The sequence below is a fragment of the Chiloscyllium plagiosum genome, chromosome 4, assembly GCF_004010195.1.
Source record: "Chiloscyllium plagiosum isolate BGI_BamShark_2017 chromosome 4, ASM401019v2, whole genome shotgun sequence".
Classification (NCBI taxonomy): Eukaryota; Metazoa; Chordata; class Chondrichthyes; order Orectolobiformes; family Hemiscylliidae; genus Chiloscyllium; species Chiloscyllium plagiosum.
The window spans coordinates 72,743,455-72,767,445 of record NC_057713.1 but is presented as its reverse complement, the minus strand read 5'-3'; the positions used below and the strand labels follow the sequence as shown (position 1 = coordinate 72,767,445).

At 40.0% G+C, this 23,991-nt stretch overlaps 1 protein-coding gene across 13 annotated transcripts in view; it reads left to right on the top strand.

Annotated features, from left to right (window-relative positions):
• Positions 1-23,991, top strand: part of rims2a (regulating synaptic membrane exocytosis 2a) — a 973,874-nt gene that overhangs the window by 750,127 nt on the left and 199,756 nt on the right. For 7 of the 13 annotated variants that reach the window (XM_043688434.1, XM_043688422.1, XM_043688423.1 and 4 more), the window contains 2 exons: positions 6,373-6,545; positions 8,710-9,087. In XM_043688434.1, the coding sequence (XP_043544369.1) occupies positions 6,373-6,545; positions 8,710-9,087 (551 nt within the window). The remainder of the gene's footprint in view (positions 1-6,372; positions 6,546-8,709; positions 9,088-23,991) is intronic. The other 6 variants (XM_043688425.1, XM_043688424.1, XM_043688426.1 and 3 more) reach the window with 1 other exon arrangement.

The window sequence follows — 23,991 nt, the reverse complement described above, 5'->3', positions numbered from 1 at the left end:
GCACCGGTCTGGGCCCCAGCTATGCCTGTCTCTTTGTTGGCTATGTAGAACAGTCCATCTTCCGTAATTACACCGGCACCACTCCCCACCTCTTCCTCCGCTACATTGATGACTGCATTGGCGCCACCTCGTTCTCCTGTGAGGAGGTTGAGCAATTCATCAACTTCACCAACACATTCCACCCTGACTTTAAATTTATCTGGACCATCTCTGACACGTCCCTCCCCTTCCTGGACCTCTCCATCTCCATTAATGACGACCGACTTGACACTGGCATTTTTTACAAACCCACCGACTCCCACAGCTACCTGGATTACACCTCTTCCCACCCTACCTCCTGCAAAAATGCCATCCCGTATTCCCAATTCCTCCGCCTCCGCTGTATCTGCTCCCAGGAGGACCAGTTCCACCACAGAACACACCAGATGGCCTCCTCCTTTAGAGACCACAATTTCCCTTCCCACGTGGTTAAAGATGCCCTTCAACACATCTCGTCCACGTGCCACACCTCCGCCCTCAGACCCCACACCCCCAACCGTAACAAGGATAGAACATCCCTGGTGCTCACCTTCCACCCTACCAACCTTCACATAAACCAAATCATCCACTGACATTTCTGCCACCTACAAACGGACCCCACCACCAGGAATATATTTCCCTCCCCACCCCTCTCCGCCTTCCGCAAAGACCGTTCCCTCCGTGACTACCTGGTCAGATCCACGCCCCCCAACAACCCACCCTCCCATCCTCCCACCTTCCCCTGCCAGCGCAGGAATTGCAAAACCTGTGCCCAAACCACCTCCCTCACCTTCATCCAAGGCCCTAAAGATGCCTTCTACATCCATCAGAGTTTTACCTGCACATCCACCAATATCACTTATTGTATCCATTGCTCCCTATGCGGTCTCCTCTACTTTGGGGAGACTGGATGCCTTCTAGCAGAGTGCTTTAGAGAACATCTCTGGGATGTCCGCACCAATTAACCACACCGCCTTGTGGTCCAACATTTCACCTCCCCCTCCCACTCAGCCGAGGACATGGAGGTCCTGGGCCTCCTTCGCCGCTCCCTCACCACCTGACGCCTGGAAGAAGAATGCCTCATCTTCCCCCTCGGAACACTTCAACCCCAGGCATCAATGTGGACTTCACCAGTTTCCTCATTTTCCCCTCTCCCCACCTCCTTCCCCCACCTCATCCTAGTTTCAAACTTCCAGTCCCCTTGACTTGTCTGGACTTGTCTGACCTGCGTAGCTCCTTTTCCACCTATCCACTCCACCCTCTCCTCCCTGACCTATCACCTTCATCTCCTCCCCCACTCACCCATTGTACTTTATGCTACTCTCTCCCCACCCCCCCCCCCCCCCCCTCCACCCCAGTGGGACTGTCTGTCCTTTTTAATCAGGCAGTTAGATACACTGTTGTTCATGCTGCCTGAACTGCTGTGCTCTTCCAGCACCATTGATCCTGAATCTGGTTTCCAGCATCTGCAATCATTGTTTTTTACCAAGGTACAGAGGAGGTCATTCAACCCTTTGTGTTAACACGATTCTCCAAATATGCTTTCTGGTTTTGTGTCATTTCCCTTACTTCTCCCATGGTAATCCTGTATTTTTTCCTTTTAAAGTAGTATTTTAATACCCTTGACTGAAAAAAGCCAAACCACAGATCAATTAAAAAAAAATCCAGATCCAACTACTCGCTGTGTGAAGTTTATTTCTTGCATCACATTTTCTTCTTTTGTAATTTTTTGGAATTCTCCACGCTTACTCTCAAAGCTTTTCCGAGTGGGAACACGTTCTCACCATCAATTCTGTACTGTACCCTCATGATTTTGAAAAATTGTTTTGAATTTCCTGTCGGCCTTTCCAATTTAACGTCATGGCTGAAATGTTCAACTGCAGAAGACTGTCGTTTCATTGTGGTTTCTCCAATTTAACGTCATGGCTGAAATGTGTAACTGCCGGAGACTGTTGTTTCAATGTGATTTCTCTAAACCTACCAGTTTTCCCTTCGTTCCTGTTCTCCTGCTTATACTCAATTGCATCTGGAATCCATCTCATGAGCCATCTTGCTTTCTGCTCCACTTCATGCTGATTAGTTAACTCTAACAAATACTGGGATGATTTAAGGCAGTGTTTCTAATCTTCAATACTGTCCACAGTCCCTCTCCCTTGTAACTCTACGAGATTCAGCTCGGAATGTTCACGCTGTGCCTGTTACCGTAAGAAACTATGCAGCTGACGCTAACTCAAAGCAATAAACACTCTTATTTGGACTTTTAGGCCAACATTGGGTATTTCTGTCACTCCCAGTGTTAGCAAACCTCCGGTTCCAGCCAGTATGGCTCCATCCCGTGGTTTGTGTCTGCACAAACACTTCACATAATATTGCACATGTATGCTTAACAGGTGATCAACAGCGGTGCCTGTCCAATATGAATAGGGGGCGGAAAGATTAATCCACCAAAAGTAGACTGAACGAGGATGAGGCTTGTGCTGGCGCAGACAGGTTAGGGAGAAATTCACTCTGTCCTCACTATTAATAAGCCAGACTGGAAATGTGCTACTTATCTCAAATGTTGTCTCATTCATGGGGCAGACGGGCGCGTCCAGCACAATCCGTGCACAAGGTAAGGCTGAAACATTTTAGTAATCTCGAGGCAGAAGTGTGAAATCATGGAGATCCTTGACGATTCTATATCAGTTCCCCCACCCCAAATGTCCCCAGCATTGATATATCGGTACAGCCGGAGGACATTTGGGCCTTCAAGTCTGTCTTTCCCTTCGATATAATGATTGATGGTCATCATACGCAATGCCCTGCTCCAGCTTTCACAACAGCGCATTTAACCACGACATTCATATCGATAAAGGTTTATTAAAAATGCCCAGTTGTGACGAGTCCACAAAAGCAGGACAAATTCAACCCTTACTCCGGTCAATCTATGCTCAACCATCAGCAAAGTGATGGCAGTGAGTAATAACTGTGCTTTCAGGTTGTGCTCAGTCAAGAATACGCAGCTCTCTGATACTGCGTGTTCAATCAGAGGCACTTAGCTTTTGTCCTCATTACATATTTAGTCCAAAATAGATAGAATACTGCACTCACAAGGCAAGCTGAGACTGACTGCCTTTGAAATTAAGGGTGCGTCCGAATGACTAAGACATTGAAGACCTTTTGCAAAACTGGAGTCAATTGGAATCAAAGGAAACCATTGTTACAATGAGGACGTGGAATCCCTCGTAAATTAATAGCAAACATTCGGGAAACCTCTCCTCACCTCGTAATGTATTCCAACGTGAGTGAGTAACACAGAAATTCTAATTTCCAATACTTAAAGAAAAAACGACTTTTTATTTCAGTCTGTTGCGAATACTATGCCAAACAATCAAGAAACTAAATATTCTTTCCTTTAACTGAACGCAATCTATTAACATGCTGTTTCAATAACACAGTTGTTAAACATTACATTAACTTCATCTCAAGTCGACACAGTTTGTATGTGCTCCGCTGTTTCCAACTTCTATCTGCTCATCTTTTGGAGGGATATGGGCCGGGTGCTGGCAGGTGGGACTAGATTGGGTTGGGATATCTGGTCGGCATGGATGGGTTGGACCGAAGGGTCTGTTTCCATGTTGTACATCTCTATGACTCTATGACATAAATGAAAAGCAGGCCATACCACTAGTGCTTCACCGGATGTTCACTGATGATATTACCTAGTATGGTGATGAAAATGAGCCTTCCAGCTCAGTGAGTAAACTTCCATCCAGAACTTCAACCTGAGCTACAAATCTTCTCAAAACTCAGTCGGCAACTTTATCTGGGCCACCATTTATCATCCATATCTAAATGTCCTCAGGAAAGTAGTGGTCAGCTGCCGTCTTGACCTGCTGCTCTATATGTGGTGAAGGGGCACTCACAATGCAGTTAGGGAAGGAGGTTTTAGGATTTTGACCGAACAATGGAGTGGTATGTGACTTGTTGGGTAAGTTGCAGGTAGTGGTGTTCCCATGTATCTGGTGAGTTGTCACTTTTAGATGGTAGCGGTCATGGGCTTGGGAGGTACTCTGTAAGTAAATTTCTGCAGTACATCTTGTCGATGAATTACTGCTACTGAACGTTGATAGTGGAGGGAGTGAATGTTTGTGGATGTGGTAACCAACTGCGTTGTCCTGAATGGTGTCAAGCTTCTTGAGTTTTTTTAAGGTGAAATTTCAACAAAAGAATTTGTCTGAATTTTGGATCCAGATGTGAACAGACTTGTCAAGCTTTGTTTACAAAGTTTTGGTGCCATTTGCTATGACGTACCTTTGGGGAATTTTCATCATTCACATCACTGGAATCATGTAATGCCTGTGCATTCAGAAAATAATGTATAATTCAAACTCTTACTTAACACTCAAAATATTATGTTTCTGTTCTCAAATAATCTCACCTGAATGGCAATGATAGTTTGAAATCATGTTTAAATTGTATATCTATCGTTTATAATTGTTAAGTTTTTCAAATGTTTGGGCATCAAATGGGTTAAAACATTAAACTTTTATGATGGTAAGCCCCTGGAAAGAGTTATCTGAAATGCTGAGAAGTCCACTTTGATGATTCCTTCCGCATGGTATCATTGTCAGGGAAAATGGATGCAAGTACTTACATAATACTCACTCTCCTTTGTTAGCTCTCATTGCCTTCATAACTTCTCAACAATGGACATTGAGGATGAAATTAGATTTGCTGTAACCTCTTCCATTTGACTGAGATCTATTAAGGTGATGGTAGTATTATAGGAATGTCACTGGATGAGTAATCCAGGGTGCCAGGCTGATGCTGTGGGGATAAGGGTTCAAATACCACCTCAGTATTATTTTGATTAAGTTAATAAATCTGGAATATATTGCAAATTTCAATGTAATGGTGACAACAATCTTAATTGTGCAAAATCCCATTTAGTTCACTAATGCAGTGAAGCAAATCTGCCGTCCTAACCTGGTCTGGCTAGCATGTGACTCCAGATCCACATCAACATGTTTCATTCTTAATTGTCCTCTGCCATGACCTATAAAGGGAATGACTTCAATATAAATGGGGATGAAAAAAATAAAGAAGAAAACATCTTCCAATATGGCTGTCACTGTAACATGCAATTGGTGTGCACTCATCTTTCAAGAGAAATACTCCTGTTAGTGAAGTATTGAGGGGCTGAATCTTGCATTCTCATTGAAGGTCCTCTTTTACATCTGACTTTTACATTATTAAGGAAATTAATCAAAAAGTGATGAATAACTAAAACGAAAGCAAGGAAGCAAAACACTGCAAATGCTAGAGATCTCAACTAGAATCAGGAAATACTGGTAACACTCGGGCTGGACAGATAGTTTCTGCAGGGAGGGAAACTGAGTGAACATCTTTGGTCCAGCATCTTCCTCAGAAAGTGGGCCCATCTCTGCCATTGGACTGTAGGGATTCCATTTCAAAGGTTTTCATCTCTGAAGCAATTTTTCTGGAATACTTTGTGAAAGTTGTATGCAAGCAGTAGTAGAGAAGGAAAAGAGAATGGATTTCTTTTCCCGCAATAGGTGCCATATGCACAACAGTTATTAGAATTGCTGTTCTTCCGAGGGAGCAGGTTATTGCCAATAACACATCCTACTTTGAAATGTAATCTAGAGTCCAGTAATACAGTTGGAGCCTGACTGCAATAGCAAACTGAAACTTGAGTCAAGAAGATCATTTAATCTCCTTGCAGGAAGAGGTATCGGTGTCAGTGAAGTCCCAGAATGATGTGACTATTTTTATATCTTTTAGTTCTCTTTGAGCCTGTTTGAGCCAGAATGATGACTTCTCTGAGTAGCATTTGGAAAAGTTGAGTATGCTCTTATCAGAGTCAGTCCATAACTCCTGGACATAATGCCGTTCTGAACCCTCCTCACATCCCTTCAAAATTTGGGTTTCTATTATTCCGATTATCTAATGTTCCATTAGCTTCATGGGAGTGGGTTTCCTCTGGTCCACATCAACTTTGGTAAGTCATTTGAGATCTGGGAATTGAATGTTCCTTGACTTTCTTCGAAGTTCAAAAGACTTCTCGCCTACATTAGCCTCAAGCGGTTTAATCCAGCTCTTTATTAAAATCCCCCAAAGTAGTATGGCTTAAAAAAACATATATTGAGAAGCTCATGTACACCAATCAAAAAATTAGTGGAGATTTTGATTAATAAATGACCCTTTAGACAAGTTTTAAAAATAGGATTCTGTTGCTCTCTATACAGCATTCTCATCAAATGTATATTTATGTTTTGTTTTGGAATACATTCCCCTTTTATTTTTGGGCAGTTTTACTTACTGAAGGGATTGCTTTACTTTTTCTTACAGCATCGGCTGGGACGGGACTCTCAGCGAGGGTCAGACAATATCTCCAACAAATCATCAGACAGTGATGTAAGTGATGTGTCTGCTGTGTCAAGGACAAGCAGCGCTTCTCGAATGAGCAGCACAAGTTACATGTCTGTGCAATCTGAGCATCCTCGAACAACCAGGAAAATCAGGTGAGACCCAGTGACTTTCTGCAAAACACCGTCCAATAATCCTGTTTTCACTTTAATTGTGTGATTTATTAATTAACCAAAATCAATTTTTTTGGTCCAACTAAGATGACTTATAAATATGCTCAGGAATCTGTTCAATGTTATACAGCATTGAAACTTCAGCCTGATAAAGATCTCAACATAATGCCATCAATGCTCAGTGTGAATGTTGATGCTGTCGCTTAGGCCATATGATGAGGTCTTAGTCATGCTGACACCATACAGACAATAACACATAACAGAAGAAGTGTGAATTATTTCAGTGGTTATGAGCCCTCCTCACTGCTTAACAGCTTAGAATATGAATTCTTATACGAAATCCCCCAATGCCTGACATTTATCTGTAGAGTTCACCTGAAAAGCAAGTGAAGGAAATTTGGAAATACAGAACAAATCTAGCTCAGGTATATATTTGTTGTATCAAATAAGCATTTCCCCTTAAAAATGATATTTTATCTCTCTGTAAACTCTACTATATATTTCCACGATTTTCTGTCTATTCCTCTCAGATGTCAATCAATCATTAAGCAGTTTATCAACCAAACTAATCTTTCAGCCACCATCTTCATTAGAAAATCATAAAAAAAAGTAAAGCAGCACTTTTTGCACAAAATGTGTGAACTATTGCCACAAATTTTAAACATGCATGAACATCTCAATTTTTTTCCAATAGCTTTCTGCTGGCTGAACAAAAAGTTGGCTGATTCCCATATAGTCTAATTGTAAACATCATCTTTCCCCTCACACCTATAATGATATGGCTATTTATAAAAGTGACATGTTTCTGTCAAAGTATTATCAAGAAGTCCATGAGAGTAAGAATTTTGTTTTCCTCAGACTGTCTTTCATCTGTGTTCTGTGCCACTGAAAAATGCTCATGAAGTTGTTTGGAAAGTGCTAGGTTGAGAAGAGCTGCTGAAGAGCTAGGAAGAGTAATCATTCTTCTGAAGGAACATATGTGGTTTTTGCAGATAAATCAATAACTTGAAAAGTGTTTGAGTAAAGTGCTTGTCTTTAAGCACAGTAATAATACCTGTCCAAATCTGGTACGCTAATTTTCAGGTACAGTACATATTAAATCGATTGTAGAAAAATAAGTTGAAAGCACCTCATTAGTACCTTTCATGTCTCAACATTAGTAAGCCTTTTCTAGAGGTTGTACTACTTATGCATAGACATAATTGTTAATCGGTGGGATGATCTGAAGGAACAACCCTCCTTCCACTGCTACTTGTTGGTCAGGTAGTTGCTACCTGAACAATTTTAAGCAGAGTTACTATATAAAATCATGTATAATGGGAATATCTTTAAAATTGCTAATTTGTGACTTTTTATGGCTTGCTTTCTAACATTCTAACATTATCCTATGCAAAATAAGCATGTTAAAAATATTTTGAAGATCAGAGCAAAACTAGAAATTGAATACCAATTAGGTAAATTTTCATCTCATATGTGCGAAAAGAGCACATTGCTTGTCTATAATTCAGTTGATGCATTAAATAATCAGATTTCTTTGCGTGAGAGGAAAAGTTCAACTCATTCAAAACTTCGCCTTTATATATATATATATCAAATGAAAATCGCATAAACCTCTAATAAAATCATTTTCATGAATGAAAAATGAAACAATACAGAATCTAGAACTCAACTCCAGTTCAGATGCTTTGGCAGTCTCCATATGGTCCATGTAACCCCACACATTCCTGTTGCAGTACACATTTATAAAATGTGACATTTAAACATCTTCATTAGGAAATCATAAAAAAAAAGTAAAGCAGCACTTTTTACACAAAATGTGTGAACTATTTCCACAAATTTTAAACATGCATGAACATCTCAATTTTTTTCCAATAGCTTTCTCTTGGTTGAATAAAAAGTTGGCTGATTCCTGATTTGCTGTCTGGTTAAATCAGGTGTAGAAATAGTGATGACTCTTTAGAATCAGTCACAACCTAAATTGTTGTGTGTGATTTTACGCTTGTCAATGTTTCTGCATTTGTTTCTGAGTTTTCTGATTATTTCTATTCTTCTCAATATGCTGAGCAATTTCTTTGTTCCTTCATTTATAACTAACTTCATTTTTTTTTCTTTTTTGCATGCCTTCATTACTTTTGTGTTGTGACAGGAGGTCAAAAGCATTGGAAGAAAAAAAGGAGGGAGGGGAAGAAGGGGAGGAGGAAGAGGCAGAGTTGGAGGCAGAGGTAGAGGAAGGGCAGGGGGAAAAGGAAGAAGGAAAGGAAAAAGAAAGGGAAGAAATAATCCAAAGTGAAGAAAAAGAGGTAAATAAGGAAGTTGGGGAAGAAGATAAATCAAAAGAAGAAGAATGTGATCAAGAGGAATGTGAGGAAGAAGAATATGAGGAAGAGAAATGTGATCGAGAGGAATGTGAGGAAGCAGAATGTGATCAAGAGGAATGTGAGGAAGAGGAATTTGAGGAAGAGACAGGGGCAAGACAAAGAAAAAATGAGGATTTACAAAGGAGATACTCTGAAAATGATGTCAGGTAAAATTTACCGAATCTTTCTGATACAGAAAGACACTCATAGTTAATTTAAAATCCTACTTCATCTTCTGTGTAGTTCCCTTCTCTGTGTGATAATGAGATATTTAACTTAAATTGTTTCATATTTTGAATCCCTGATAGATATTCCTGCCTTCACTGCTTGTAGTCACATGCAGCAGTTGATATTCCTTTGCTTCTGAAAGTAAGGATTTGCTAAGCATGTTGTTTGATATCCTATTGCAGAAGTTATGAATTCATTTATACAAGCCAGTGCATTTGCAAAAACACGTCCAGTCATAAACATGTACTTTGATCAATTTATTTTCTGGGGACAGAATTTTCAGCACAAAGCAAGAAGCCATATTTTCAAGTTGAATCAATCAAAAAGATTGAAAAGTGACTATATGGAATAATTTGTGCCTCATAATTGGGAAGTACAGAACCCAAAGCGCTTTACTATCTGATGTGACATTATGTTCCTAATTTTGGCTGTACCTTTGCTTGTTGAGCTGGAAGGTTCATTTTCAGATATTTCGTCACCATACTAGGTAACAGCATCAGTGAGCCTCCAGTGAAGCATTTTCACTGTGTTATAACCCACTTTCTATTTGTGTGTTCAGGTTTCCTTGGGTTGGTATTGTCATTTCCTGTAGTGATGTTATTTCCTGTGGTGATGTCATATCCAGTTCTTTTCTCTGAGAAAAAGAAGCTCTAATGAAGAGTCATCTAGACTCAAAATGTTCGCTTGCTTTTTTGTCCATGGATGCAGCCTGACCCACTGTGATCTCTAGCATTTTTGATTTTAAGTACTTAGGATTATTTTGTTACTGACAACACATTCAATTATAGATTGGAGACTGAGATATGTGAATATTATTATTTGAATAAGTAGCCATGATAAAATGGGACTAAGTTTAGAGTAAGTTGCATTGTTCAGAAGGTGCAACGTGCAAAATAACTGATTTAGCCTAATTAAAGTAATACCAGAAAAATAATGGTGCAGCTTTCCATCTGCTTTGAGTTTATCCATTCAAGTAGTTCTGCCAGATATGCAAGGACAACTCCAGGTTTGTTCTTGATCTGTATTGAATTTACTAATCTCAATTAAGGCAAGAATAAGTCTTATAATCCCCAGGTTGGGGAGAAGGGATGGATACGGGGACAGGTGGTGGAACTAACTCAACAATTTAAGATTTATATTAAATGACTTGGAAGAAGGGACTAACTGTAGCATAACCAAATTTGCAGGTGATACAAAGATAGGAAAGCAAATTGTGAGAAGATTAAAAACAATTCACAAAAGTTTAAAGGTAGGTTAAATAAGAACAAAGAAGAAAGAAAATTACAGAACAAGAACAGGCCCAACAAGCCCACTAAGCCTGCACTGATCCAGATCTTCCATCTAAACCTGTCACCAATTTTCCAAGGATCTGTATCCCTCTGTCTTAAAACATCTTAAATGACACTGTCGTGCCCGCCTCTACTAACTCCACTGGTAACGCTTTCCAGGTACCTACCACTCTGAGTAAAGAACTTCCCATGCATATTTCCCTTAAACTATTCCCCTCTCACCTTGTACTCGTGACCCCGACTAATTGAGTCTCCCACTCCAGGAAAAAGCTTCTTGTTATCCAACCCATCCATACCTCTCATGATGTTGTAGACCTCAATCAGGTCCTCTCTCAACCTCAGTCTTTATCATGAAAATAATTCTAATCTACTCAACCTCTGTTCATAGCTAATGCCCTCCATACTAGCTGACATCCTGGTGAACCTCCTCTGTGTCCTCTCCAAAGCATCAACATGCTTCTGGTAATGTGGCAACCAGACTTAACGCAGTATTCCAAATGTGGCCGAACCAAAGTCCCATATAACTGTAACATGACCTGCCAACTGTTGTACTCAATACTCCGATGAAGGAAAGCATGCCAATGCCTTCTTGACCACTCTATTGACCTGCATTGCCACCGTAGGGTGTAATGGACTTGAACACCCAGATCTCTCTGTGCAGGAATTTTCCCCCAAGGCTTTTCTATTTACCATATATTTCACTCTTGAATTGGATCTTCCAAAATGCATCACCTTGCATTTGCTTGAATTGAACTCTATAAGTGGGCAAAAATTTGGCAGATAGAGTATACTGTGTGAAAATGCGAACTTATCCAATTTAGTAAGCAGAATACAAAAGAAAATGTTAAGTGGAGGAAGATTACACAATATTTTACATAGAAGTATCGGTGTGTCCTTGCACATGAATCACAAAATGTTAACATGCAGGTTATCAAGTAATTAGAAAGGCAAATGGAATCTTGGACTTTATTGTCAGGGGGAATGTAAGTAGGGCCTACTTTAGCTCTTAACAGAACATTAATGAAACCTCACCTAGTGCAGTTTTTGTCTCCATTTCTAAGAAGAAATGTAATTGCATGGAAGCATGCAATAGTTGACTAGGTTAATAGAGATATTTGACTAGGTTAATTCCTGAGAATTAATTCCCGAAGGGTTTGTGTTATGATGAATGATTGAGCAAGTTGACCCTATATTCATTGGAGTTTAAGAGAATGAGGTGTCATCTTCTTGAAAGATTTAAAAGTCCAACAAGATAGATACTTAGAGGATGTTTACTCTGTGGAAGAATCTAGAAGTAGGGGGCACTGTTTCAAAGTTGGAGATCTCCCATTTATACACAGGTGAGGAGAAATTTCTTTTCTCAGTGTGTTGTTAATGTTTAGAATTCTCTTCCACAGAGAACAGTGGAGGTAGGGCATTGAATGTATTCAAGTCTGAATTAGACAGAAGTTTGATTTGGAAGGATGTCAAGAGTTAAGAGTAAAAAAAATCTCACAACACCAGGTTATAGTCCAACAGGTTTATTTGGAAGCACTAGCTTTCGGAGCACTGCACCTTCATCAGGTCACAATCACCTGATGAAGGAGCAGCGCTTTGAAAGCTAGTACTTCCAAATAAACCTGTTGGACTAAAACCTGGAGTTGTGTGATTTTTAACTTTTTACAGCCCAGACCAACACCAGCGTCTCCAAATCAAGAGTTAAGGGGGATGTGCAACAAAATAACATTAAAGTTAAATTCAAGTCAGATCAGTATGATCTAAATGAAAGGCAGAGTGATTTAGATGGGCTGTTCAACACATTGTTGGTATAATTTCTTACACACTTGCCAAAAACATACATGGGTACAATGGGTCTGGGTGGGTTACTCTTCGGAGATTTGGTGTGGACTTGTTGGGCCGAAGGGCCTGTTTCCATACTGTAGGGAATCTAATCTAATCTCATCTCATCTCATCTTTGTCAGTGAATCTAATGTTCATAAATAACAGTGAGCTTAATAAACGTTTTGTTGGATTCTTCAATGCCACATTATCCTCATCTAGGTGCTACAGAATGAAGGATAACATAAGCATTGCTGCATCAGGTTTAAATAACCTCGAGAGGCAAAACATAAATTACTCTGTGAATGTTTTTTTTGTTTACTTCAAGTTGCTGTTTATTGAATACTTTATGAGATTGAGAGAAATTAAAAGAGAAAGACAATTTTAGGGAAGAGCTTTCAGTATTCTTGCTGTTAACAGTCTAAGTTACTCTCCTTGTGTCACTGTTTTACTTCAAACTGGATAGTTGTAGGCAGTGTTTCATCTCCCAGTATACAAATTACTAATGCAACTGTGATTAAAACAAAAGATGAAAACTTCTTGACCCCTGACTGAGTATCAGTGCCTGTTGATTAAAATGGTAACTCAAATTCTGCTGGTTTCATATGTTATATATTGGTTGCCTGGACATGATGATCACAGCAGCCATTTTAGGTCAGTAGTGTCATCTTTTAAAAACCAGAACACTCCAATATTAAAGTCAAATGATGAATGTTGAATATTCACAGTCCATTTTCTATAATATTATAATAGTTATAAGTAACATGGATGGGAGACAACCATATCTAACTTAAAGAAAAAAAATTACAATGAAATGATGATGGAGTTAGTGGGCTGGGTGGAAACAAAATATATTTCCCTCCTCAGCTCTATCTGCATTCCATGGAGACCATTCCCTCTGCAACTCCCTTGTTAGGTCCACATTCCCTACCAACACCTCTCCACACCTGGCACCTTCCCCAGTCGCCACAAGAGATGGAAAACCTGCATCTACACCTCCCCCCTCACCTCCGTCCAAGACCCCAAATCTGGGCGAGATTTACTTGTGTATCCTTGAATCTCATTTACTGCTCCATTGTTCTCAAAGTGGTCTCCTCTACATCAGAGAGAATGAACACAAATTCACGGAATGGTTCAGGGACCATCTCTGGTATTTATATACCAACCAACTCCACCTTCCTGTGGTCATCCACTTCAACTCCCCCTCCCACTCCCCCATGACATGTCCATTTTGGGCCTCCTCCACTGTCTAATGAGGCCACCCGCAAACTAGAAGAGAAACACCTTATCTTCGGCCTCGGGAACCTCCAACCACATGGCCTCAACATTGAATTCACCAGTTTCCAAATTTCCCCTCTCCCCGCCCCATCCCACATTCAACACTCCAACTCGTCTTCATTCTCTTGACCTGACCTACCTGTCCATATTCCTTCCGATCTATCCACTCCACGTTTCCCACCGACCTATCATAATCATCACCTACCTGTGCCCACCTACCACCATTCCACCTGCCTTGCCCCTCCCCCTATTTATTTCTCAATCCCCCTCCTGCTCCACATTCCTGATGAAGGGTCATGCCTGAAGTGTCGATTCTCTTGTGCTTTGCTGTGGTTTTTCCAGGGCCACACTTTATCGACTCTTACACTCCAGCATCTACCGTCCTCATTGTCTCCTAGGTAGGTCGATTAGTAGGAAAAACAGTAAGCAAGCAGTGGCAGACACTTGAGGAAATTCATGGCACTCAGCAAAAATATATCCCATTAAGGAGAACAGATTCAAAGAGAGGATAAACAACTATGGCTAGCCTAAGAAGTTAAGGGAAGTATAAAGTTGAAAGAACTAGCATGTAAGAAAACAACAATCAGTGATAGCCCCGAAGACTGGGATAAATTCAGAATCTCGCAAACGAAACCCACCAGATAATAGAGAGAAAATAAACTATGCAGGCGAGTGAGAAATCTAAAAAAACTGACAACAAGGACTTCTTTAAATATATGAAAAGGAAGAGAGAGCTCAAAGTGAACAAAAACACCTGAGAAAATTAATGTGAGGGAATGGTTATGGGGTACAAGGAGATGACAGAGGAGTTAGATATTTTGCATCACTTTTTATGGTGGAAGATACTTTGAATATCCAATGTGAGACGAAGAGCAGATAAATCCTCTGGCCCTGATGGCTTGTGTCCTAAGATCCTAAGAAGTAGCTACAGAGATTGAAATCTTCAAAAAATTACCTAGATTCTGGAGAAGTACTGGAGGATTTGTGGGGAAACATTTAAAAGGGTCCTGAGGGGCAACTGTTTTACGCAGAGGGTGCTGCTGAGGAAGTGACAGAGGTTGGTACATTTACAACATTTAAAAGGCATCTGGATGGGTATATGAATAGGAAGGGTTGAGGGGGATATGGGCCAAATGCTGACAAATGGGACTACATTAATTTAGGATATCTAATCAATAGGGATGAGTTGGATCAAAGGGTCTGTTTCCACGCCGTACATTTCAATGACTCTATGCTAATGTCAAACTCCTATTCAAAAAGGGAGGAAGGCAAAATGTGGAAACTATAGATCAATCAGCCTAACATCTATTGCTGGAAAAATGTTGGAATCAATTGTTAAGCAAGTAATAGCACATTTGGAAAATCATAATCTAATCAAGTATAGTCAGAAGGCTTCATGGAAGGGAAAACATGCCTGACTATTGGATCTCAACCAGAGTGGATAGAGGGGAATCAGTAGATGCATTGTATTTGAAGTTCCAGAAGCCATTCAACAACATTCCTCACAAATGGTTAAGTCATAAGATAAGTGCCCATGGTGTTGGAAGTAGCATATTGGAATTGGTAGAGAATTGTCTAATAGGCAGGAAACAATGTGTGGGATAAGAAACTCTTTTTTTTTTAGATTGGTGACCTGTAACCAGTGGAGTTCCACAGGGATCAGTGCTGAGCCCACAACTGTTTACAATATATTTTTATGACTTAGAGGAAGGAAGAAAATGAATTGTAGCTAAATTTATAGACAACGTAAAAATAGGTGCAAAGGTAAGTTGCGAAAGGGGTTCAAGCAGTTAACAGAGATATTGATAGGTTAAGTCAGTGGGCAAAAGTTGGCAAATGTGGAAAAATGTGAAGTTGTTCATTTTGGAAGGGAGAACAAATGAAGAACATTACTTAAGTGGAGAAAAAGCTGTAGAAAGGTAAATGTTCTCAAAAAAACACAGAAAGCTCGCACAGAGGTGCTGCAAGTAATCAGGAAGGTGAGTGAAATGTTAATTTCAAGAGGATTAGAATATAAGAACATAGAAGCCGTACACTGTAGATAGAGGACGTTCGACGCATTGAATCTGCACTGACCTTCCAAAAAGCATCCTACCCAGACCCAACCTATCGCTATAATCCTGCATTTAGCATAGTTAATCCATATAACCTTGGACTCAGGCAGAAACCCAAGCAGGCACAGGGAGAATATACAAATTCAAAGCAGGCAGTCACCTTTGGCTGAAATTGAACCCAGGTCACTGGTGCTATGAGGCTGCAGTGCTAACCACGATGCAATTCAAGTTGATTGGTGTAGCGAAGTCTTACTGCATCTGTACAAGGTGCTGGTGAGACCATATCTGGAGTAGTGTGAGCAGTATAATCAAAGTTATTATTTCATTGGAGGCACTTTAGAGAAGGTTCACTAGTATGATCCCCTATTGTATGGAATCATTGTCTTATGAGTAAAAGCTAAAAAGTTTAGAATTCTTCTCATAGGAATGTCAGATCAACCATGACCCTACTAAATGGTGTAGCAGACTTGAGGGGCTGAATGACCTTTGTTAATAGTCAATTGTCCAACGGTCTAACTGCAGAAATTCACTAAAGATTCTTAGACAGCAACTTCCAAACCCATGACCACTTCCATCTAGGAGGGCAAGGACAGCAGATACATAGGAACATCACCATCTGCAGTCCCCCTCCAAGCCATTCACCGTCCTGACTTTGAAATGCATCACTATTCCTTCAGCGTCGCTGGGTCAAAATCTTGCAATTCCCTCCCTAAGGGCATTGTGGGTCAACCACATGAACTGCAGCAGTTCAAAAAGGCAGCTTACCACCATCTTCTCAAGGGCAATTTGGGACAGGCAATAAATGCTGGCCAGCTAGTGGTGTCCATGTCCCATGAGTGAATAAAAAAGACCAATATCCATTTTATCATATGGACTTTGAATTGAAATACAGTGTTTTCTTCCATTCTGAGGGTTACAGACATTGAATAGTATTTATTTCAGTAGTTTAAAGTTTACTCTCTAATCTGCCAAAATGTTGCAAACTGCTATGAGAGTTGTCAACCACATCCCATGATTTTCCATATATTAAAATGGAGTTTTATTCCTAACAATATGCTACTGTTGTAAGCCTTTGGTAACACTAAGTTTAGATACAGTGGTGGACACGGCCTTTCTTATCATTGATTCACCAGGCATCTTTGCTGAAGTATAGATTAGATCAGACCAAATCAGATTTTGAATATTATCTTGGCTTAGCTGGAGCATTTTTACCTCCAAGTCAGAAAGTTGTGCATACAAATCTCAAACCAGGTTCATCTTGAGTGAGGATTGAATCATTTAGCTATCTAACTGTAAATGAAATATTTAGTCAGGGCACCACGTGGCAGTCATACAGTTCATGTGATACATGAAGAAGAAAAGGTACAATTCCCAGTAATCCTCTCCTATAGCAAAGCCATCATATTTTTCATGTCTGAATAAGATATTACATTTAGGTTGCACTTCTTTGTGTTAAATTCAAGGAGTCAAATGTTTATAACCAGACAAGAACTTGGAAGCAGGAGTAAGCCTTTAGCTCTTGACCCAGTTCAGACATGATGTCATCACCATAATCAATCATTATTAATTTTTGTTTACTGTTAATTGCACTACATTACAATGGAATTATGTAGCTTGAAGGAGACCATTCTGCCCTTTGTGCTGATGCGTTCACAAAAGGGTACAATAGCTAAATGTCAGATTAGAGGAGAGTTACATTGATTTCAAGCATTGCATCGTTGGACCAGATATAACATCAAAGCACTCTTGTAAAAGATAGTGTCATAAGGCCCATGGAAAACACTCCAATCGCTGAGTTAATATTGGTGCAAAATCTGGTTGTCAGCAGTAGCTCCAGGAGTCAGTTATGGAAATGTATAGCACAGAAAGAAGCCATTGTTGTTTCAAACAAAATCCTGGGGTTATTTCTGTCCTAACCAATATTTCTTCTTCAATAATATCACAGAAATAATGATCTTGTCTTCTTTACATTGTTGTTTGAAGGAGTTTGCTGTGCAAAAACTGGCTGTCGCATTCCTGCATGGTATAAGTACTTAACTGGCTGTAAAATTCTTTGAGACATTCAGCAAAATCTTGAGAAGATGATGGGGTTCACAGCCACCAGCGAGAACCCTGCAAGAGTGCCATGAAGCTTTTTTCCAGTAAAGTCCAACATAATCATGTATCTCTTGGATTTGACAGGAGACTAGTGTCAAGACTTGTACTAGGATTAAGGATCCCAGGGTTAGAGGTCTGGCCTAACAGACAACCAGAGTCTGGCAGTTCTAATGAACAGTCGCTGAGGCTGAGTATAGCCACTCAATCCCCAGCTACGTGAAGAGAAGTTGGATCCAAAAGTCAGTCAGAGGATCAACAGTGTAGTCTGGGGCTGATGGCAAGTTCCAGTTATTCCCCCACTCCCTGATGTCAATCTTGCAAACAAACTCTAACTGCCTTCAAGATCCCATGAACAGATATTTCAGGGTTTACATCTGGTGCTCACTGTATGGAATGTTCTTCACCTCCTTCACAGAATCTTCCCAAATCCAAGAAAATCCAGCCCATGGTATTTCAAACTTTTTTAAAAAAAATTCCATTCCACAGCCCTATTTTAGTTTCTTAATCTTATTAATGAGAACATTTAAATAGTACTATGAATTTATTTTTATCTACAAATATAGGTGCTGTTTCTAATTGTTTTAAATCATTCGTCACAAAGCTCAATTTTTATTTATATTCCCTGAAATGTATATTTTACTTACTCTCAATGTCTGTTAATAGTGAATATTAAGCAAGGTTACCAGTTTTGGTCAGGCATATTCTTGGAGTCTTCTTATGACCTTACATCCACCACCACCACCAAGTCAAGCAGCAATCTGTTCTCCCAAGTGAAATATTTAATGAAAATGAAATAAAGAAAACATTGAAAAGCTGAAATTGTGTTGCTGGAAAAGCGCAGCAGGTCAGGCAGCATCCAAGGAACAAGAGAATCGATGTTTCGGGCATAAGCCCTTCTTCAGGAAAAGTTGTGCATACAACAAAGAAAGCATTGTAATGATAACATTGAATCAGCTCATAAGCCAGGGTCCTTCCACTCCTGAACTCCAGCAGTTAAGGTCAGAGTAACTGCCAGTGACATTGAGGCAGCATTTGACCAAGTATTACATCAAGGAACCCAAAAAATTAAAGACAATAGGATATGGGAAAAACTCTGCACCAGTTAGAATCATACTAAGAGAAGATGGTTGTAGTTGTTGAAGGCTTCCTAGTCTCACTGTAGGAATTTCTCTAATCTCCCTATTGTCCTCGGCTCAGCCATCCTCAACTGCTTCATCAATGGCCTTTACTCCAATGACAGATAGAAAAATAGTTTTTAGGTGCTGATTTAACAGAATTCAGTAAAATTTATAGTATCTCAGATACTGAAGCAGTTTGTCAAAATACAACAAGATGTGGACATTATTTAGACTGTGTTAAGTGACAAGTAATGTTTCAGACAGGTGCCAGACAGTATCCAAGAAGAATCTAACCATTTCCTTCAGCTCTGACATTCATTTGCTTTACCATTATTGAATCTCACATTAACATTTGAGAGTTACCATTGACCAGAAATTTAAGTAGAATAGCTATTGTAAAAGCTGATTCTACAAGTGCAGGTCAGAGGTTGTAACTTCCAAAATGAGCAGCTCATTTGTTGAATCCCAAAGCCTGTCCTCAATCTGCAAGGCACAAGACATGAATGTTGTGGAATACTCTTGTCTAGATGACTGCAGTTCCAGCAACTTAAGGAAGCTCAACACCGTTCAAGCAAAATATCCCAACTGATTGACAACTCATCCACAGCCTTAGTAGACACTTATACCTTCTCCATTAATGTATGTTGGCAACAGTAAGTGCCATTCACTAAACCACTATGGCAACTTGGCAAGGTTCTTTCAAGAGCACCTTCCAAACTAGTGGTCTCTATCATCCATAGGACTAGAGAACTTGACAAGTGGGAAGACCACTTCCTTCAAGTTCCCTTTCATGTTACACAACATCCTGACATGCTGTGTTGCTGTTTTTTGCAATCGCAGGACAAAGTCCAGAATTCCCACCTAGCACTGATGATTCACATGACCACATGGCCTGAAGAACTTCAAGAAAGTGACTCGCCATCACCTTCTCAGAGACAGTTAGGTATATGCAGTAACTTGTCAGCAACGCACGCAGAAATAAAAAATGAATAAGAAAATACAAATCATTAAATTTTGATTCACAGTGAGGAAGTCCATTAGAGAACAAGTGGCTTCTTTTCACAAGAGGTAGACTTGAAAAGTGGGAATATTATGCTAAACCAGCATCAAATTTTGTCAGATCACATTAGAATACTGCATGAAGTTTTACTCACCAATTGTAAAATAAGAGAATGTTGAGGCAGCAAAGAACATTTACAAGGATATGGGTATACCGCTTTTGAAAGAATTACCCATCTCTTTTTGCTTTAAAAGATGATGGAGGATTTTGGTAGTTGGATCCAGATAGAATGTTTCAATTTGTGTGGAAGAACATAACCAGAGACCATCAATAGTTGATATAGTCACCAATAATCAAGTAGGGAATTCAAGAGAAACTTTTTTTCCTCACCCAAACAATGGTGAGAATATGGAACTTGCAACCATTCAGAGCATTTGAAGCAAATCATATTTGGCCATTTAAGGGGAGGCCAGGTAGCATCCGAGGAGCAGGAGAATCGACATTTCGGGCATAAGCGCTTCTTCAGGAATGAGGCTGGTGTGTCAATCAGGCTGAGATAAAAGGTAAGGGGGAGGGGCACTGAGAATACGATAGGTGGAAGGGGGTGAGGGTGATAGGCCGGAGAGGGGGTGGGGGCGGAGAGGTCGGGAAGAAGATCAATTGTAACAACCTGTACTAAGTAAGGTGGTGATGGCTTGAGACCCCAAACGAGAACTTAAGTACAGAAATTGACAGCTTGGAAAACTTCCAACATGATCCTCCAAACAAGCTGATAAGCTAGGCTCACCCTTTTCAGGCTGGTGCTCAGGATCACAGGACATGATGCACAGAAAAATAAATTAAAGTTCTGCTGGTATACCAGTCAATGTTTCTCAGGCATTCAACATAATCAGACAAAAAAAAGTTATTGCTGGTTCTAGACAGCTGCTCAGACAGCTTTTGTCATCACCACACTGTAAAAAGTAACTCATTGTGTGAAGCACTCTGGCCTTATCAACAACACAAGCTGACTCCACATAAACCAGGCTTTTCATTCTCCACTCTCAGCATCACTGTCCAATGCTCCTTCCTGTACCAGTAGCACATTAGTACCTACTTTCCAGTTACAATCGGAAAAAAAAATTACACACCCTACAGTGTTTTTACATTGTTTTAAAATGATCAGATCATTTATAAGTGGAACACGATCCAAATGTTTTGGTTCCTATTTGGTGTGAGACAGCATAAGGTCTAAATGCAGAACCACTAGGTTGCAGAATCAAGTTGCTTAACATATGAGGAATGTTTGAGGACTCTGGATCTATACTTGACCTCTACATTGGGGAGACAGGCTGCCTTCTTGCGGAACGTTTCGGGGAACACCTCAGGGACACCCGCACCAACCAACCCAACCGCCCCGTGGCTGAACACTTTAACTCCCCCTCCCACTCCACCAATGACATGCAGGTCCTTGGCCTCCTCCATCGCCAGACCCTGGCCACACAACGCCTGGAGGAAGAGCGCCTCATCTTCTGCCGAGGAACCCTCCAACCACATGGGATGAATGTAGATTTCTCCAGCTCCCTCATTTCCCCTCCCCCTACCTTATCTCAGTCCCAACCTTTGGATTCAGCACCGCCCTCTTGACCTGCAATCTTCTTCCCGACCTCTCCGCCCGCACCCCCTCTCTGGCCTATCACCCTCACCTCCTTCCACCTATCGTATTCCCAGTGCCCCTCCCCCGAATTCCTATGCCCGAAATGTCGATTCTCCTGCTCCTCAGATGCTGCCTGGTCTGCTGTGTTTTTCCAGCACTACCGTTTTCAACTCTGGTACACCAGCATCTGCAGTCCTCACTTTTTCCCATTTAAGGGGAGGCTTAACAAGTACATGAGGAAGATTGCAGCAAAGATTTATGATGATAGATTTAGATGAAGATACATGTGAAAGCTCAAATCAGGTATAAATGCTGACGTACATAGATTTGACCAAATGGTATGTTTCTGTGCCTGATAACCTTTATAATCCTATGCAATGTTTACATGGTTGAACTCCCAAATCTCCATGTTATTTTACCTTCCTAGTTGATCCCTCTTTAGGAAATATTAAATTCTTAGTTTCTGAAGTGGTTGACCTAAAATTTGTTTAGTTAGCCATGGTCTCACAGGTGTTCTGGAAATAAAACAAACAGTAGTGAATTGTTGCTTCAGAACGTCTCGAGTAAAATTAATTTTAGATTGTTTTCTAGCTGGATCTCATATTGATAGAAATATTAAAATGGTATTAGACATGTGCAAAATGCCAGGGGCTAAACATTTGACTGTGCTGTTCTTAAGCTCCAAAGCCTGAAACCTGCCCATACCCAGTGGAGAAAAGCACCACTTAAATTTAGTTCTGCACTGAGCACTTTATAGCTGTGGGGATGCTAGACCTCTGTTTCCTATCAGAAACAGTGTTGAATTGCCTCTGTGACTTACCCTAATCAATATGTAGATAAGTGTTCCTAGGGTACAAAAATGTCTTTAAATTAAGAAAGAATACCCATTTTCAGACTATAGATGAAAATTCATAAACTCTACATTGAAAACAAAAAATGCTGGCGATCACAGCAGGTCAGGCAGCATCCATGGATAGAAAACAAGCTAACGTTTCGATTCTAGATGATGATTCTTCAGAGCTGACATGAAGTCTTTGGCTGACTATCAGCAATAATGCCCCATTTAGATTTAGAAGGCATTTTGTTGTATTTAACTTTTTTTTTCTTTTAAAATTTCTGATATAACTACTTTAATAAAGAATACTGTAGTCCATCATCTTGAAACAAGAATATCCACCTTACCAAAGACTTTATGAAAAGTAGGTTGAGGTTACATTGGTTTCATGGTAAATTTGTGAAGTAATGAAGGTGAAGTTCTCCTCCAGATTTCACGTCAGCTCTAATGAAGAGTCATCTAGACTTGAAATGTTAGCTTGCTTTCTCTCCACAAATGCTGTCTGACCTGCTGTGATCTCCAACATTTTTTGTTTCCAGTACAGATCCTAGCATCTGTAGTAATTTGCTCCTATGTAGTATCTACAGTCTTCTATGGATTCATTTGCATTCAGTTCATTTATTGGGATAAACTTTATTGGACTGTTTCATTCGGTGTAGATCTTTTATTTTAACATAAACCCTGAAACCATCCTGATGGACTTGTTTAAATATTATTCCTTTCTTGTTTGTTTTAATTTTTCTCCCAACTTTGTGGAATGTTTAATTCATGCTTATTCTTTGTTCTCCCCACTCCCACTATCTATTTTCAAATTGAGGACTTTTTTTATATATGGCTGACTGTCCATAATAATGTTCCATTTAGATTTGGAAGACATTTTATTGTATTTAAGCATAATTTTTTCATTTTCAATTTCTGATGTAACCATTTTAACAAAAATACTGTAGTTCATAATCTTGAAACAAGAATATCCACCTTACCATAGACTTTATGAAAAGTAGTTATATTTATTTCATGGTAAATTTGTTAAATAATGAAGATGAAATTCTCCTTAAATAATTCTGTGTCTTTTGGAGTTCTTCCAAGATTAAAAATACAATGTGACACTGTTATTCTGGAATGCTTATTCTGGAGCTAGGCAGAAACATGGGGCCTAATGTTTATAGGCAGTGAGGAGAGTGAGTGAAAGCACAGTAAACATAACAAAATTGGAAATGCAGAAAGCCTGCTAAATTTAATGGAAGGTCTTCAGAGAGCAGTAATTGAGAATTTAGGACTGAAGTGAGGAAACATCTCTTCATTCAGAGGGTGGCCAATGTTGCATTCATGATCATGGAAGGCTGTAGGTACCAGAACATTGAGTTTATTTTAAAAAGAGATTCAGAAATGTTTAGGTGTATTGGCATCAAGGGGCATGAAGAGTAAAGAGGAATATGAGTCAGCCACAATCTTAATGAATAGTCACCCAGTTCTCTTGGAGTTTGATACTAGCACGGCTTTATCAGTGGTTGCAGAACCAGTGTTCAACAAGATTTGCTCTGGGCTCTAACCCTTAAGTTTGCTCAAGATCTTGGCCAGACTGAGAATATACACCAGGGAACCATTGCAGATTAAGAGTATGACTTTGGTTCCAGTCTATGAGAAGCAGTTTATGCAATTATCATTGATTGTTGTAAGAGGCTCAGACCCGAACCTACTGGGGCAGAATTGGTTGAGAA